The following is a 13,696-nucleotide window of genomic DNA, read 5'->3' as shown; positions in this document are numbered from 1 at the left end:
CTTCCACCTTCTTCCGTCAGGAAAAAGATACAAAAGTCTGAGAGATCATGTATCAACCGACTCAAGAACAGCTTCTTTCCTGCTGCCATCAGACTTTTGAGTGGACCTACCTCGCACTAAGTTGATCTTTCTCTATACCCTAGGTATGACCGTAACACTACATTCTGCACGCTCTCCTTTCCTTCTCTGTGAATGGTATGCTTTGTCTGTATAGTGTGCAAGAAACAATCCTTTTCATTGTATACTAGTACATGCGACAATAATAAATCCAATCAAAAAGTACAACAATGATATTAATGATCAAAAGCATCCATTCCAAAGTCTTCCGCATCTGCCTGGTGTGCATTCACCCTTTCCCATTTCCCCAAGATTGAAAATGCGCCACCAGCACAAGTCAATGCAGCTGAATCATAACTGGTGCCTTTCTCAGGATGCTTGTTGAATTTTCTCGTTGTGATTTCGCCCCTTCCAAAATAAAATCTGCTTTCACTTTATTTCAGATGAATTGCAGCATTCGCAGTACGGCATATGCATTTTTCTGCTACAATAGTGTGCGTGCTGCACACTAAGGAGGGAGGTAGTCCCAGGCCCAGCCTCCCTCTCCCGCAGAGGAGACAGCACAAAGAGGGACCCGAGAGGAGGTTTTGATTGACAGGCAGGGTGAAGCGCGCATGCGCACTCTCGGCTCAGGGTTGCGGAACCGTGGGTGGTGGTACGCGCGCGCAGGCGCGGGAAGGCGCTGTTCAAGGCGCGCGCTTAGGTGGCGGGCGCGCGGGACGAGAGGGAGCGAGCGGCGCACGGGGGCTTTTGGACAGAGTGAGTAACAACCTGGCTGCAGCTGGGGGCTCGCGCTGCGGGGGGGGATCGCGGCATCACCTGGAGAGGAGGGGGCGGGGCCAACCCGAGTCAGGCCAGGCGCGAGGCGGCCAGGTGAGGTCCAGCCTACCTGTTTGAAACGCCTGAACCATCAACCGCCGCCAGCCAAGCGGCATCACCATCACTTCCCAATAACACCATCGCCATGCTTGACATGAGCACTGACACTTCACCCCCATCCCTCATTAATTAATCAGCTAATGTGTTATCATTGTTGTGGCCGTTTGAGGGAGGAGAGGGCAGCAAAAAAAATAATCAATTTCTTGTCATTTTTAAAAAAAATATATTGAAACAAGCTGTTGAAATATGGCGTCTTCAAATATGGAGGAAGACGAGAGCTTGAAGGGATGTGAAGTTTACGTCCAAAAACACAACATCCAGCAAATCCTGAAGGAATGTATCGTCAGCCTCTGCATTGCCAAACCTGACCGTCCAATGAAGTTCCTGAAGGAATACTTTGACAAACTGGAAAAGGTGATACAAAAAAACTGCTTCCTTTAAATTTAGTTTTATTTGGGAGGAAGGTTAGTTTTATTTTAATTGTTATTTTTCCAGCGTCTGGGTTATTGCAAATAGTATTGTTGTGTTTCTTTATTGAAACAGTGGCAGTTGCTTGTTGGCGTGAGTGATGTCTCTGTGACCACTGGCATCTTTTGGTCCTGTAGACATCAATGTACACAGTGACTTTTGAGGTTCAGCAAATCTTTGACATCTCTGCCGAACCACTAAGAGATAAATTTTAAAAATGCATTTTGCTTCATGTCAACAGCTGTAAACACAAAGCTTAATGATCAATAGTTTAAAATATGATGCAGCTAATTTTTAAAAAAGAAATTATAGAAACACTACAGTGCAGAAGGAGGCCATTCGGCCCATCGAGTCTGCACCGACCACAATCCCACCCAGGCCCTACCCCCACATATGTACCCACTAATCCCTCTAACCTACACATCTCAGGACTCTAAGGGGCAATTTTTAACCTGGCCAATCAACCTAACCCGCACATCTTTGGACTGTGGGTGGAAACCGGAGCACCCGGAGGAAACCCACGCAGACACGAGGAGAATGTGCAAACTCCACACAGACAGTGACCCAAGCCAAGAATTGAACCCAGGTCCCTGGAGCTGTGAAGCAGCAGTGCTAACCACTATGCTACCGTGCCACCCCACAATTTTGCAGAAGATTCTGCACCTTGCCATGGTTACTTCACCCCATTCCAATTCCTTGTTTCATTACTATATACGGCAGATTCTCCATTTCCTGGTATCAAATCAATTATTACTTGGAAAAAATTACACCACTTCACCTGCATCGTACAATATATCAAGCAAGTGTCTTTTTATCTGTTTATTTGATTCCAGCCCTTTAAACCTCTCTGTCTCTCATCCTCTCTCCTCTCCTGGGTTGCTCCTTAAAACTTACCTGTTTGACCAAGCTTTTAACCATCTGACTTAATATCTCTATGTGGTCAAATATCAAGGTTTATGAAATGCCTTGGGATGTTTTAGTTAAAGTGCTACATTTATTCAAGTTATTCTTGTTTATTCCATCATCAAACTTTTATTTTCCCCTCGCCAGACAGATGGTAACATGCTCATGAAAATGTTGCCATGTAATGTGGCAAAGTTTGCTGCCACGTAACATTTAATTCACCTTTTTGCTGAACTAGAAGCTATTAATGATTAGATTCAGACGTGTGTTTTATGATATTTTGACCTAGTGGTACTTAATGCTTTGATCATTCCATTTCATGAGTGCTGTCTTAAGGCAGATCTTTGGCTCATTGTCTTCTGACACTTCATCCTGAGCTGTTTACTTTGATATAAAGGTGGTATTTCATGACCAATAGCTCTGGATTCTCCCTTAAAGCACCACGATCTTTCATTTTTCAAAATGGATGCATCCTAAAAAGACATTTAAAATGTCATTATTGTGATAATGTCATTACAGCAAGAAGGAGTCCATACGGTGGCCTATGCCAGTTCTCTGTATAGCAATCCAGTGAATCCCATTTTCATGCTCTATTCCCATGATCCTGAAGTTTATTCCCCTCAAGTGCTTATCCAATTTTGTTTTGAAATTGTTAATTGTCTCTGCTGCCACCACCACCATCCTTGTAGGCAGTGAGTTCCAGGTCATTACTACTCGCTGCATAAGAAAAGTTCTTCATTGTAACTCTTGCCCAAAACCTTCGTCCTCAAATCCTTTGAGAAACTGTCTACTTTTGAAAATTGCCTGCAGAATGTGGACCTCTTCAACATGCCAGTTCATGCAATAGAACACAGATTTCCCACCTATTTAGATATTTAGTTTCTTTTAAATCAGACATTTATCCCCTAAATTGGGGTTAATTTTAACTTTGACGAGACTGGTCTGGGATCTGCATGACTCATAGCATTGACAGAAAATGATTGAATTTTAACATTATGTTCTCTTTTGTGTTCAGATGTTTGTAATAGACAAAGTCACCTGAATTATTGGATTATATTTTACCTGGTGATCACCTAGGCATACTGACCATTTGCTATTTGATGCATTCCTAGGGATCTACTTTTGAAAAGAGTTCTTCCATAAAGGTTGATTGTGCAAAAGTAGGCTTACCTCTAGTTTTTAATGAAATGGAGGAAGTGCTGACTATTGGACTTCACCACTATTTGAATCACAGTTCTAGCTGAGTGGCAGGATGTAAAATTTAAACAAAATGAGTTAGATGTCCAGCTGAACGCGTGATTCAAAAATGTAAAATACTTGCAGAGGATTCTATTAGATGCTTGGTATAAACAGCACCAACATAGGCCATTTGACCCAACCAGTCCATTGTGGTGATTATGCTCCACTTGAACCTCCACCCAACTTACTCCACCAAATCTACCAATGTGATCCTCTATTCCCCTCTTGCTTGCATTATTACCTAACTTCTCCGTAAATGCATTGATACAATTTGCTTCATCCATTCCCTGTGGTAGCGAATTCCACTTTCTCACCAATATTTACGTAAATAAGTTTCTTTTAAATTCCCTGTTGGGTTTCTTGGTGACTATCTTATATTGGTGTCCTCTCATTATGCTCCTCCCCACAAGAGAAAACATTTCAACTCTGTCAAAACTTCTCATTTTTAAAAAGTTAACACTGCTGCCTCATAGCGCTAGGGACCTGCGTTCGATTCCCGGCTTGGGTCACTGTCCGTGCGGAGTCGGCACGTTCTCCCCGTGTCTGCGTGGAATTTCTCCGGGTGCGCTGGTTTCCTCCCACAGTCCGAAAGACGTGCTAGTTAGGTGCATTAGCCATTTTAAATTCTTTCTGTGTACCCGAACAGGCGCTGGAGTGTGGAGACTTGGGGATTTTCAGTGTAACTCCATTGCAGTGTTAATGTAAGCTTACTTGTGACATTTAAAAACTAAACTTCAAGGCCTTTTGCAAAAGATAAAGCCTTTCAATCCTTCCCTATGTATACCTATGCATTTCTGGGATTGTATTTAAAAGTCCACTCTCTACCCTCTCCAGTGCCTCCATGTCCTTTTATTAATCATAGAAACCCTACAGTGCAGAAGGAGACCATTCGGCCCATTGAGTCTGCACCGACAACAATCCTACCCAGACCCTATCCACATAACCCCACATATTTACCCTGCTGATCCCTCTAATTTATGCATCCGGGGACACTAAGGGGCAATTTAGCATGGCCAATGCACCTAACCTGCACATCTTTGAACTGTGGGAGGAACCCGGAGCAGACACGGGGAGAACATGCAGACTGTTCACAGACAGTGACCCAAGCCGGGAATCGAACCTAGGTCCCTGGAGCTGTGAGGCAGCAATGCTAGCCACCATGCTGCCCTTAACGAATAATTAATATTAATATGGCGACTACAAAGTATTTTAAATGCAATATGACCAAGTTTCAATACAGGTTTGGTATAACTTCCCTACTTTTCAAATCTATCCCTCTGGACATAAAGCTTAAGTGCTTGGTTTGCTTTATGACCTTGTGAATCTGTGCCGTTACTTTTAGTAACAAGGGGGATAGAATATAAAAGCAGAGATGTCTTGCTGCATCTGTACAGGGCATTGGTGAGGCCGCAGCTGGAATACTGTGTGCAGTATTGGTCCCCTTATTTGTGGAAGGATATATTGGCCTTGGAGGGAGTGCAGAGAAGGTTCACCAGGTTGATACCAGAGATGAGGGGTGTTGATTATGAGGAGAGACTGAGCAGATTGGGTTTTTACTCGTTGGAATTTAGAGACCTATAAGATAATGAAGAGGCTGGATAGGGTAGAGATGGAGAGATTCTTTCCACTTAGAAAGGAAACTAGAACTAGAGGGCACAGCCTCAAAATAAAGGGGGGTCAGTTTAGGACAGAGTTGAGGAGGAACTTCTCTCAGAGGGTGGTGAATCTCTGGAATTCTCTGCCCACTGAAGTGGTGGAGGCTACCTCGTTGAATATGTTTAAATCACAGATAGATGGATTCCTGATCGGTAAGGGAATTAGGGGTTATAGGGATCAGGCGGGCAAGTGGAACTGATCCACTTCAGATCAGCCATGATCTTATTGAATGGCGGGGCAGACTCGAGGGGTTAGATGGCCTACTCCTGCTCCTATTTCTTATGTTCTTATGTTCTTATTTTGTACTTTGGTATTCCTTTTCACCCAAATTTGTATCTCCAAAGCTGTAAGTGATCACTATATTCTTCTGATCAAAATGTGCTCTCTCACAGTTGTGTTAAATTTCATCTTCCAATTATTTGCCCATTCCACAAGTTTATTAATGTTCTCCTGTAAATTGTTGCAGTCTTCCTCATTATTGACTGTCCATCCTTCCGTTTGGTGTCATCCACAAATTTAGAAATTTTTTATTTATTTCAAATTTCCAACAGTTAATGTAAATGGTGATTTTGTTTTCCAGTTGCTACCGGCAAATTTTATTGATAGGTGTACCTAGCTGACATTAAGGGCTTAATTACCTTAGTTACCAATTTTTTCTGTCACTTTAGGATTTTGATGACCATAATATGCAGTGTCACTATATATTAAGATAATTTGATGAAATAGTTCTATTTCTTTGTATTTTTTTTACTCTGCTTCAAAGTCTTCCAGGTCTTTGTGATCCCTTTTGAACATTAAACAAACATACACCAAAACAGAACTCTAATGAATGTCTGGGTGCTCCGGTTTCCTCTCTCAGTTCAATGTTTGCGGGTTAGGTTCATTGGTCATGCTAAAAGTGCCCCTTCGAGTCAGGTGGATTAGCAGGGTAAATACATGGGGTTACGGGGATAGGGCCTGGGTGGGATTGTTGTCGGTGAGGCTCGATGGGCGGAATGGCCTCCTTCTGTACTGTAGGGATTCTATGATTCATTTTGATGTGGTTGCAAGTTAAAACTGGCTAATTGATGTGCGTGAAAATGGTTGTCCAATCCTATAAAACATTCTACTTTTCATAATATAAACAGGAAATACTGCAAAAACTGAGCAGATTTGGCAGCATCTGTGGAGAGGGAAATTAAGTTAACGTTTTGAGTCCACAGCTCTGAAGAAGTAATGCAGACACAAAATGTTAACTGCTTCTCTCTCTACAGATGCTGCCAGACTTGCTGACTTTTTCCAGCATTTCCTGTTTTTACATCAGATTTCCAGCATCCACAGAATTTTACTTTTGTGCTATTTTTAATGTTTGGTAATATCAGTAATATTGATGCACCATCCTTCAAATAAATTAACTGGATAAAGCAAGTTCTGTTTGCAAATTCTGTAATCCTTTGTTGATTCTGAAGACATCTCAGTCAAGAAAATCACTATTTTTACCATAAGAATTCCTCCTAAAACTTTCTATCAGAGAAGCCTCACTCAAGATGACATTCTACTACCAAGGAATATACGAAGTCCAAACTGATATCAGTCAATGTGCAGATACAGGATTTTGTTTTATTCTAAATTATGTAATTGCTGGACAACTATGTTGTAAATGATAGTTGCTTTGTATTTTAGTTTTTATTTATTCTTGGGATTTGGGTGATGTTAGTCAGGCTGCATTTATTGTCTGTTCCTAGCTGTCCTGAGAAGTGCTGAGGTCTTACTCTTTCTGCTGCTGCAGTTCTTGTGGTACGAGTGGTAATGTCAGGTAATAAAACTCTATATTATGGAGCTAATTTTAAGGGAAACTTAGTCCAGAATATGTAGTGAGAAATACTGTTTTACATTTTTGTTGCTTCAGCAAAAATAGTGAATAAAGGATAACTAACGTGCCATGATATGTTACAAATAAATTATGCATCATAGGCACATACATTGGTATGAAAATCATCTGTAATTGTTCCTTTACAAGTTGAGCTTATCAGATTTGTGAATAAATATTCAAAACAGCATATTAATTCTTAATTTTGTGAGGGTACATTTCCTATATTAAATTTCTTCAAAACAATTTTCTTATTTCTGTTCCTCATTCAGTCTTGTCATGAAGTGAGCATAGCTAAGGAAGTTAACTGTACACTGTCTTCCACCTATCCCTATTGGAAGCTAGCTTTTGGAGGTACATAAATGCAGCTTTGTTGATTTATTTTCCTTTCAAAATAACCTATCAAGCACAAATGTTGGTGAAATTTGGACATTACTTTTCCAGTATTACATGTTATTTATGTTGTCTGTTCATCTATAAAGAGTGATGTGGAGTTGCCGGTGTTGGACTGGGGTAGGCACAGTAAGTAGTCTCACAGCACCAGATTAAAGTCCAACAGGTTTATTTGGTAGCACGAGCTTTCGGAGCGTTGCCCTTTCATCAGGTGAGTGACTCACCTGATGAAGGGGTAACGGTCCGAAAGCTCGTGCTACCAAATGAACCTGTTGGACTTTAACCTGGTGTTGTGAGACTACTTACTCTATAAAGAGTATTTTTAAAGTCATGTGTGTAACATACAATTCTTATTAGTGTTACACCTATTTGCTTGCTATTTAATCCATGCATTCCAATTAAACTTATTTATTTTTCATGCTCCTGAGCCCATGCTTAGCCTGCAGCATAGATGGTGCTTGTAATGAGGTCTCCCAGATGGAAAACATTTCAAAGTTGCTGAAATCAGATCTGTGGCCAAAAGCTGCCAGACCCAATGTTGCCAGACCCAACTTGCTGCAAACTCTTTTGTCTGCTGTCCAACCCCTCTGCTGTTACACCAAAATTACACCTCTTTTTGTGTTAAAAACTGAATTTCCAACTGTTGCTGGGAACCAATTTCATTCAGTGCTTTCAATGCTTTTGAAGTCAGTAGGTAATTGTGACTCTGAGAGTCCATGGATGTTGACTATGGTTATGTTACTAAAAGGTGTAGCTAAAATTTGTGATCAGTTGAATAAGTAAAGGCTATTATCAAGGTCATTTGAAGGATTGCATTAAGAAAATGTTAACTGAATCCTTGTAGCTTTGAGGGCATTAAAATTGAGTATGCGGTGTTGCAGAGATAAACACCCCATGATTTTTCCAGAGCTTTACTGTTTAAAAGCCTCAGGTTCCAGGATAATAGCTACATCGTGCTTGAAGCCTAGAAAAATATTAAAATGCAAATAGGAATGTCTCATCTGTTCTCTGACAGTTCAGCAAGTTTACTTGATCAAGTGTTAAACCTTGTGTTCCCACTGTGATGGAAACTTAGGACAGATACTTGAGTCATTTGTCGATGGAGACTTCAATCTATTATCTTATAGGTTCAAGACTGTGATGACTTTCGGTCACAATTAGGAAAATGTAGGGAAAAGGAAGAAGTATACCATATTTACCTTTCTGAACTTCCTTGGATGAGAAGTAAAACTTGTTACTTGGTAAAGTTGTACAAGACATCTTCAGCTTTGGAGGATCTGGTATCTACTTAGCTTAACTTTTGAAATTTTAGATCTTTTCTGATGCAGGTAAACTGTGAAAATTACCTATTTTACATTTCACAAAAATCTTCAAGGTTGTTCTTCATTCATATTAGAATTACAGGTCACTTTAAGGATATTCAAAGTATTCAAAGTATTTGTGTATTTTACATTTTACAAAGTATTTTACATTTCACAAATGTAAAATACTTCGTAAAATGTAAAATACACAAATACTTTGAATACTTTGAATATCCTTGAGTAGTGACCTGTAATTCTAATATGAATGAAGAACAACCTTGAAGATTTTAACATATTAATGCACTTTCTTTGCACAATTATTAATCTTGTGATGTCGTTCCAAATATAACTTTGCAGTGATAAGGCTACCTTTTCTTTCAGGTAGCATTTAACTACGCTTTCTACAAGTAGCAAGTCCATGCTACCTGTTGAACAGAATTTGTTTCTGTAACTTCTCCTTCCCTACCTCCATTTAGTTTCCCACAAAACTGCTGACTCTTAGTTACACACTTCGCTCGTACATTTATCCCTCTTGATCTGACTGAACTATTGAGATAACCCTCCCCTTCTCTTGTGTTTCAGAGTTTTTAATATGCATTCCAGCTCAGTGGCTCTGGGCAGGAGTTACACGAGGCATAGATGCTTCCCATAGGCATTGTCAATCTTGTCACTGAATTGTCTACAAATCGACACATTTTGCACTCCTGTCACATTGCCTGTATTGCTACAATACATTTCTATATGTATTCTTATATAGGAGTTATTGTTGATCTCTAGTTTTGGTTTCTATTAGTTAGTTTTCTTAATTTAGTGTGATAGCTTTTTACATTCTGATGAAATGTCATTGACCTGAAGCATTAACTCTGCTTCTCTAGCCAGGGGTGATGTGCTAGTATTTCATTTAAGATTTCATTTCAGATTCTATTCAATTGAAATAGTTGAAATGGGGATTGCTGATTCCTCAGATCAGACTTAGAAATTCTAAGATCCTATGCCACCGAAGTAAGTAACTTTGCTGGAATCAAGCTTAAAGATATTTAATAAAAATAGAAAATGCAGGAAATAATCAGCAGGTCAGGCAGCATTTCTGAGAAACAGATTTACTATCTCATTGGTGGCTTTTCATCATAATTGGAAAATGTGAGAAATGTAACAAGGTAAAAGGAGAACTGGGGGGGGGGGGGAATCTGTTTTTCTCTCAACAGATGTTACTTGACCTGCTGTGTATTTGCAGCATTTTTTCAGATTTCTAGCATTTGCAATATTTTGCTTTTGTATTGATGTTTTATTCGCTTTCAGGAATGTTTATCTTCAATAAGTTCTGCTCTAGTGTAACAGGATTTCCTTTTGTCTCTTTTATCTTGTTACATTTTAAAATCATTTTCCAGTTTTGATGAAATGGCTTTCTACTTCTCTATGGACTGAGGGTTGAATCAGTCTAGTCATGTGCTGACCTGCTTCATGCAGCCAGTGAACACTCTTATTTGGCAGCCTATAATTTTCTGCGGTCCCCGTTAGTAGGAAAATCCTTCAGTTGCCGACCTGTGAAGTTAGTTTTGTGTAGAATATAAATGAAAAAATAAGGTAACAATTACTTCATTTGATGCAAAGCTTGCAAATGTGTATATCTTTACAAAAAATGCACTTCTGTTAACAGTAAAGGCAAAGGGCTGATAAGCAGCCTGTCACTGTACATGATTGTGCTCTATGTGATGGACTGGTTCCATGTGTGTTTGAATGGTTGTACACATTATGAGCTACTCGTCCCTTGGGAGAGGGACAAAGGGCATAAAATGTTTCTTACCAGTAAAAATGTAAGATGGGATCCCATTCTGGCTTACTTTATTGTGGTTGGTCACTTTAATGTGTTAACAGATTGTTGCGACTGGAGTATGCAACAGAAGGACTTAATGAGAGGGAGGAACAACTTGAAATTGGGGTGGTGAAAGGTTAATTGAATGAATTTTGTAATTTGTATAGGTTAATGGAGATTTCAATTAAATTGATGCATAATTAACAGGAGGAAAACTTCAAAATAAAGATTGTCAATAACTGAAAACATGCTGTGGGTTTTTCAGTGACATTCTTTGAACAAAGAACACACTGCTTTTATTTATTTTTAACATTAGTTTTTAAAATGTTCACATCGACAAATTCACATATTTGCTTTAAGTAATCAGTTATTGAACAAAAGATTTAATGAAAATTCTTAAGATGGAACATATAATTATTTTAAATTTTAAATTGAACTCTCGTGCGGTAATTGTCAACGATGCCTTAATCAATTTCAACAAACAACCTGCAGGTTTCTCTGCAGAACGTATTAATTAAAGAAGGTGGTGTTCAGCTTTTAATTGCTGTTGAAAATCATCTGTGGATGGTGTTTGCAAAGTGTTACCTCTATACTTTTTTCTTTGACAACTTGTATTTATACTATATATTTATTTTAGTAAATAATCCATGTTGATTCTCAAAGGAACAGAAGCAACATAAACAAAAAGACTTAAGTGTAATATGTCTACGTTTGTTAACAATACAAGATGGAAAATACTGCAAACAGATACAGGCAGGTTAAGCGAGTGGGCAATGATGTGGGGAAATGTAAAATTATTCGCTTTGGGAGTAAGAGTAGAAAGTAGAATACTTTTTAAAAGGTGTGAAACTTGTAATTATTAATGTTCTGAAGGATTTGGATGTACAAAAGAACAAAGGAAGCATGCAGGTACAACAAGCAAATAAGAAAATAAATGGCATGTTGGTCTTTTTTGCAAGGGAGTACAAGAGTAAGTAAGTCTTGTTACAATTGCACAAGGCTTTGGCGAGATCACACCTGGAACACTGCATGGTTTTGATATCCATATCGAAGGAAGAAGGTACTTGGCTTTCAGACAGTTCAGTGAAGGTTCACTACATTGATTACTGGGATGAAAGTATTGTCCTGTGATGAGAGGTTGAGTGAATTGGGCTGATATTCTCCACACTTCAGAAGAATGAGAGATGATTTCATTGGAACACACAATGTTTTGAAAGGGTACACACTGATGTTGTTTTCCATAGCATTTTTATGAAATCCTGTGTTCAGTACAATATGAACATGTTTAAAACTAAAAGCACTAATGTTAACATAAAACACATTAAAATAAAAGCTAGAGGTGTACTCTTTGTTCAAAGTACTCAATTTAAAATCCCCATAGCATGTTTTCTGTTATTGACGATGTTTATTTTCACGATTTCCTCCTGTTAATTAGAACATGGGCGAAGTGGTTTATAATTCAGGTCAGAAACTCCAAAGTCTGCCTGGATCATAAGTTTTTGCAATTTGAATTTTACTAGAGTAAGCATGAGAAGTTTCACTTCAGGTATGATTCAGATGACCCACTAAGGAGCTTTTAGCAAACAAAGTTTATTTTAAGAATGCAGTTAACATGTATAGAAAGAAAATTGGTAATAACTTTTACCAATCACAAACAGGGAAAAAAATGATATTGTAAAAACCTTAACAGCTAAATACCGTGCCAACCAAACAAATCCCACAAACAAAACCCTCACCACAGGTTTAGCACAGAAAAAAACGAATGCTCACATGCTGCTGCAGTTCTCTTGATACACACACAGGCAAGCTTGAAGTCAGAACAGCTTCCCAAAACATCAGGGGGAGAGAGAGACTCTAGGTACTAACTAGCAAACCACCAACAGCAGAATGTTCACTCCAGGAAGGCAAGAAGCCTTGGTTCCAGCTAGCCAGCAGAATTTACAATACCAGAGAGAAACATTGCTTTCCAGTCTGATGTCCAAACATCTTCTAACAAAAAAAAGCCCAAAACTGAAAACGAAAGAACTCCTGTCACCTGACCTGTCAAACATTTTTCTCCCTAGTCATTTTTCTCCCTAGTAATGCAGGGTCATTAAAAAAATTCCAGAAAGTGCCTGGTGCCCAGAGTAAAACAAACAAAACTTCATTTAAACCATTGAAGCACCAATAAATGGACTTCTAGCAGACAGCTCGGCAACAATGGAAAAAAACCAAAGCTGCTTAACTGCAGAGAACATGATTTTTAAAATAAATTCTTAAAGGTACACGAGCGTCACAGTAGTCTGAGGAGAAGGGCGGCACGCTGATTAGCATTGCTGCCTCACAGGGACCCAGGTTCAATTCTGGCCTTGAGTGACTGTGTGGAGTTTGCATATTCTCACCATGTCTGCGTGGGTTTCCTCTGGGTGATCTGGTTTCCTCCCACAGTCCAATGATGTGCAGATTAGGTGGATTGGCCATGCTGAATTGCCCTTCTAGGCTGGAATTTTACCACCATTCACGCCGGCAGGATTTTCCCATCACGCTGGAGTGAGCAGAGATTTGGCTAGCTGCCAAATTCTCCTACCTCGCTGCAGTAGGAGCATGCTGTGAATAGCTGGTAGGATCATGCCCTTAGTTTCCAAATATGTGTATGTTAGGTGCATTATCTGCAGTTAATGCATGGGATTCTGGGGTTTGGGCTGTTTGGTAAGGTCCTTCAGTGATTTGGTGCAGACTCAAAAGGCCTCGTTCTTCACTGTGGGAATTCTATGAAGGGGCCAAACATTTGTATCTGAGATGAAATATTTGTTCACTCAAAAATGTATGTAGCTTTGGAATTGTCTACCTCACAGGGTTGTGGACGCTCCATCATTGAGTAAATTTAAGACTGAGATAGATTTTGGAGCTTGTAAGGAAGCAAGGGAAATAGAGAACAGGCAGTAAAGTGGATTTGAGGTAGAAGATCATGATTGTATTGAGAAGCAAAGGGGCCATATGGTCAACTGTTGCTTATAGTTTTTAAGTTCTTGTATCCAACAGTTGATCTTTGAAGCAACATTGAGGAGGATCTTGATGACATGGACAAAGATAGCAAAATGCAGAGGTTAAAGAAAGATTTGCATTTTATATTTGTAGTTCCTCTCACAATATACCAAA

At 39.4% G+C, this 13,696-nt stretch overlaps 1 protein-coding gene across 2 annotated transcripts in view; it reads left to right on the top strand.

Annotated features, from left to right (window-relative positions):
- Positions 1 to 696: 696 nt before the first annotated feature.
- The window catches only part of prkar1b (protein kinase, cAMP-dependent, regulatory, type I, beta), a 162,329-nt gene continuing 149,329 nt past the window's right edge, over positions 697 to 13,696 (top strand). Inside the window, exons 1-2 of one of the 2 annotated variants that reach the window (XM_078240640.1) lie at positions 697 to 816; positions 1,173 to 1,350. In XM_078240640.1, the coding sequence (XP_078096766.1) occupies positions 1,183 to 1,350 (168 nt within the window). In that variant the 5' untranslated portion in view covers positions 697 to 816; positions 1,173 to 1,182. Of the gene's footprint in view, positions 931 to 1,172; positions 1,351 to 13,696 lie in introns of both variants that reach the window. The other variant, XM_078240641.1, reaches the window with a different exon arrangement.

Source organism: Mustelus asterias, chromosome 23, assembly GCF_964213995.1.
Source record: "Mustelus asterias chromosome 23, sMusAst1.hap1.1, whole genome shotgun sequence".
In the NCBI taxonomy this organism is placed as follows: Eukaryota; Metazoa; Chordata; class Chondrichthyes; order Carcharhiniformes; family Triakidae; genus Mustelus; species Mustelus asterias.
The sequence above is the reverse complement of the archived record's forward strand: the minus strand, read 5'-3'. Positions and strand labels throughout refer to the sequence as shown.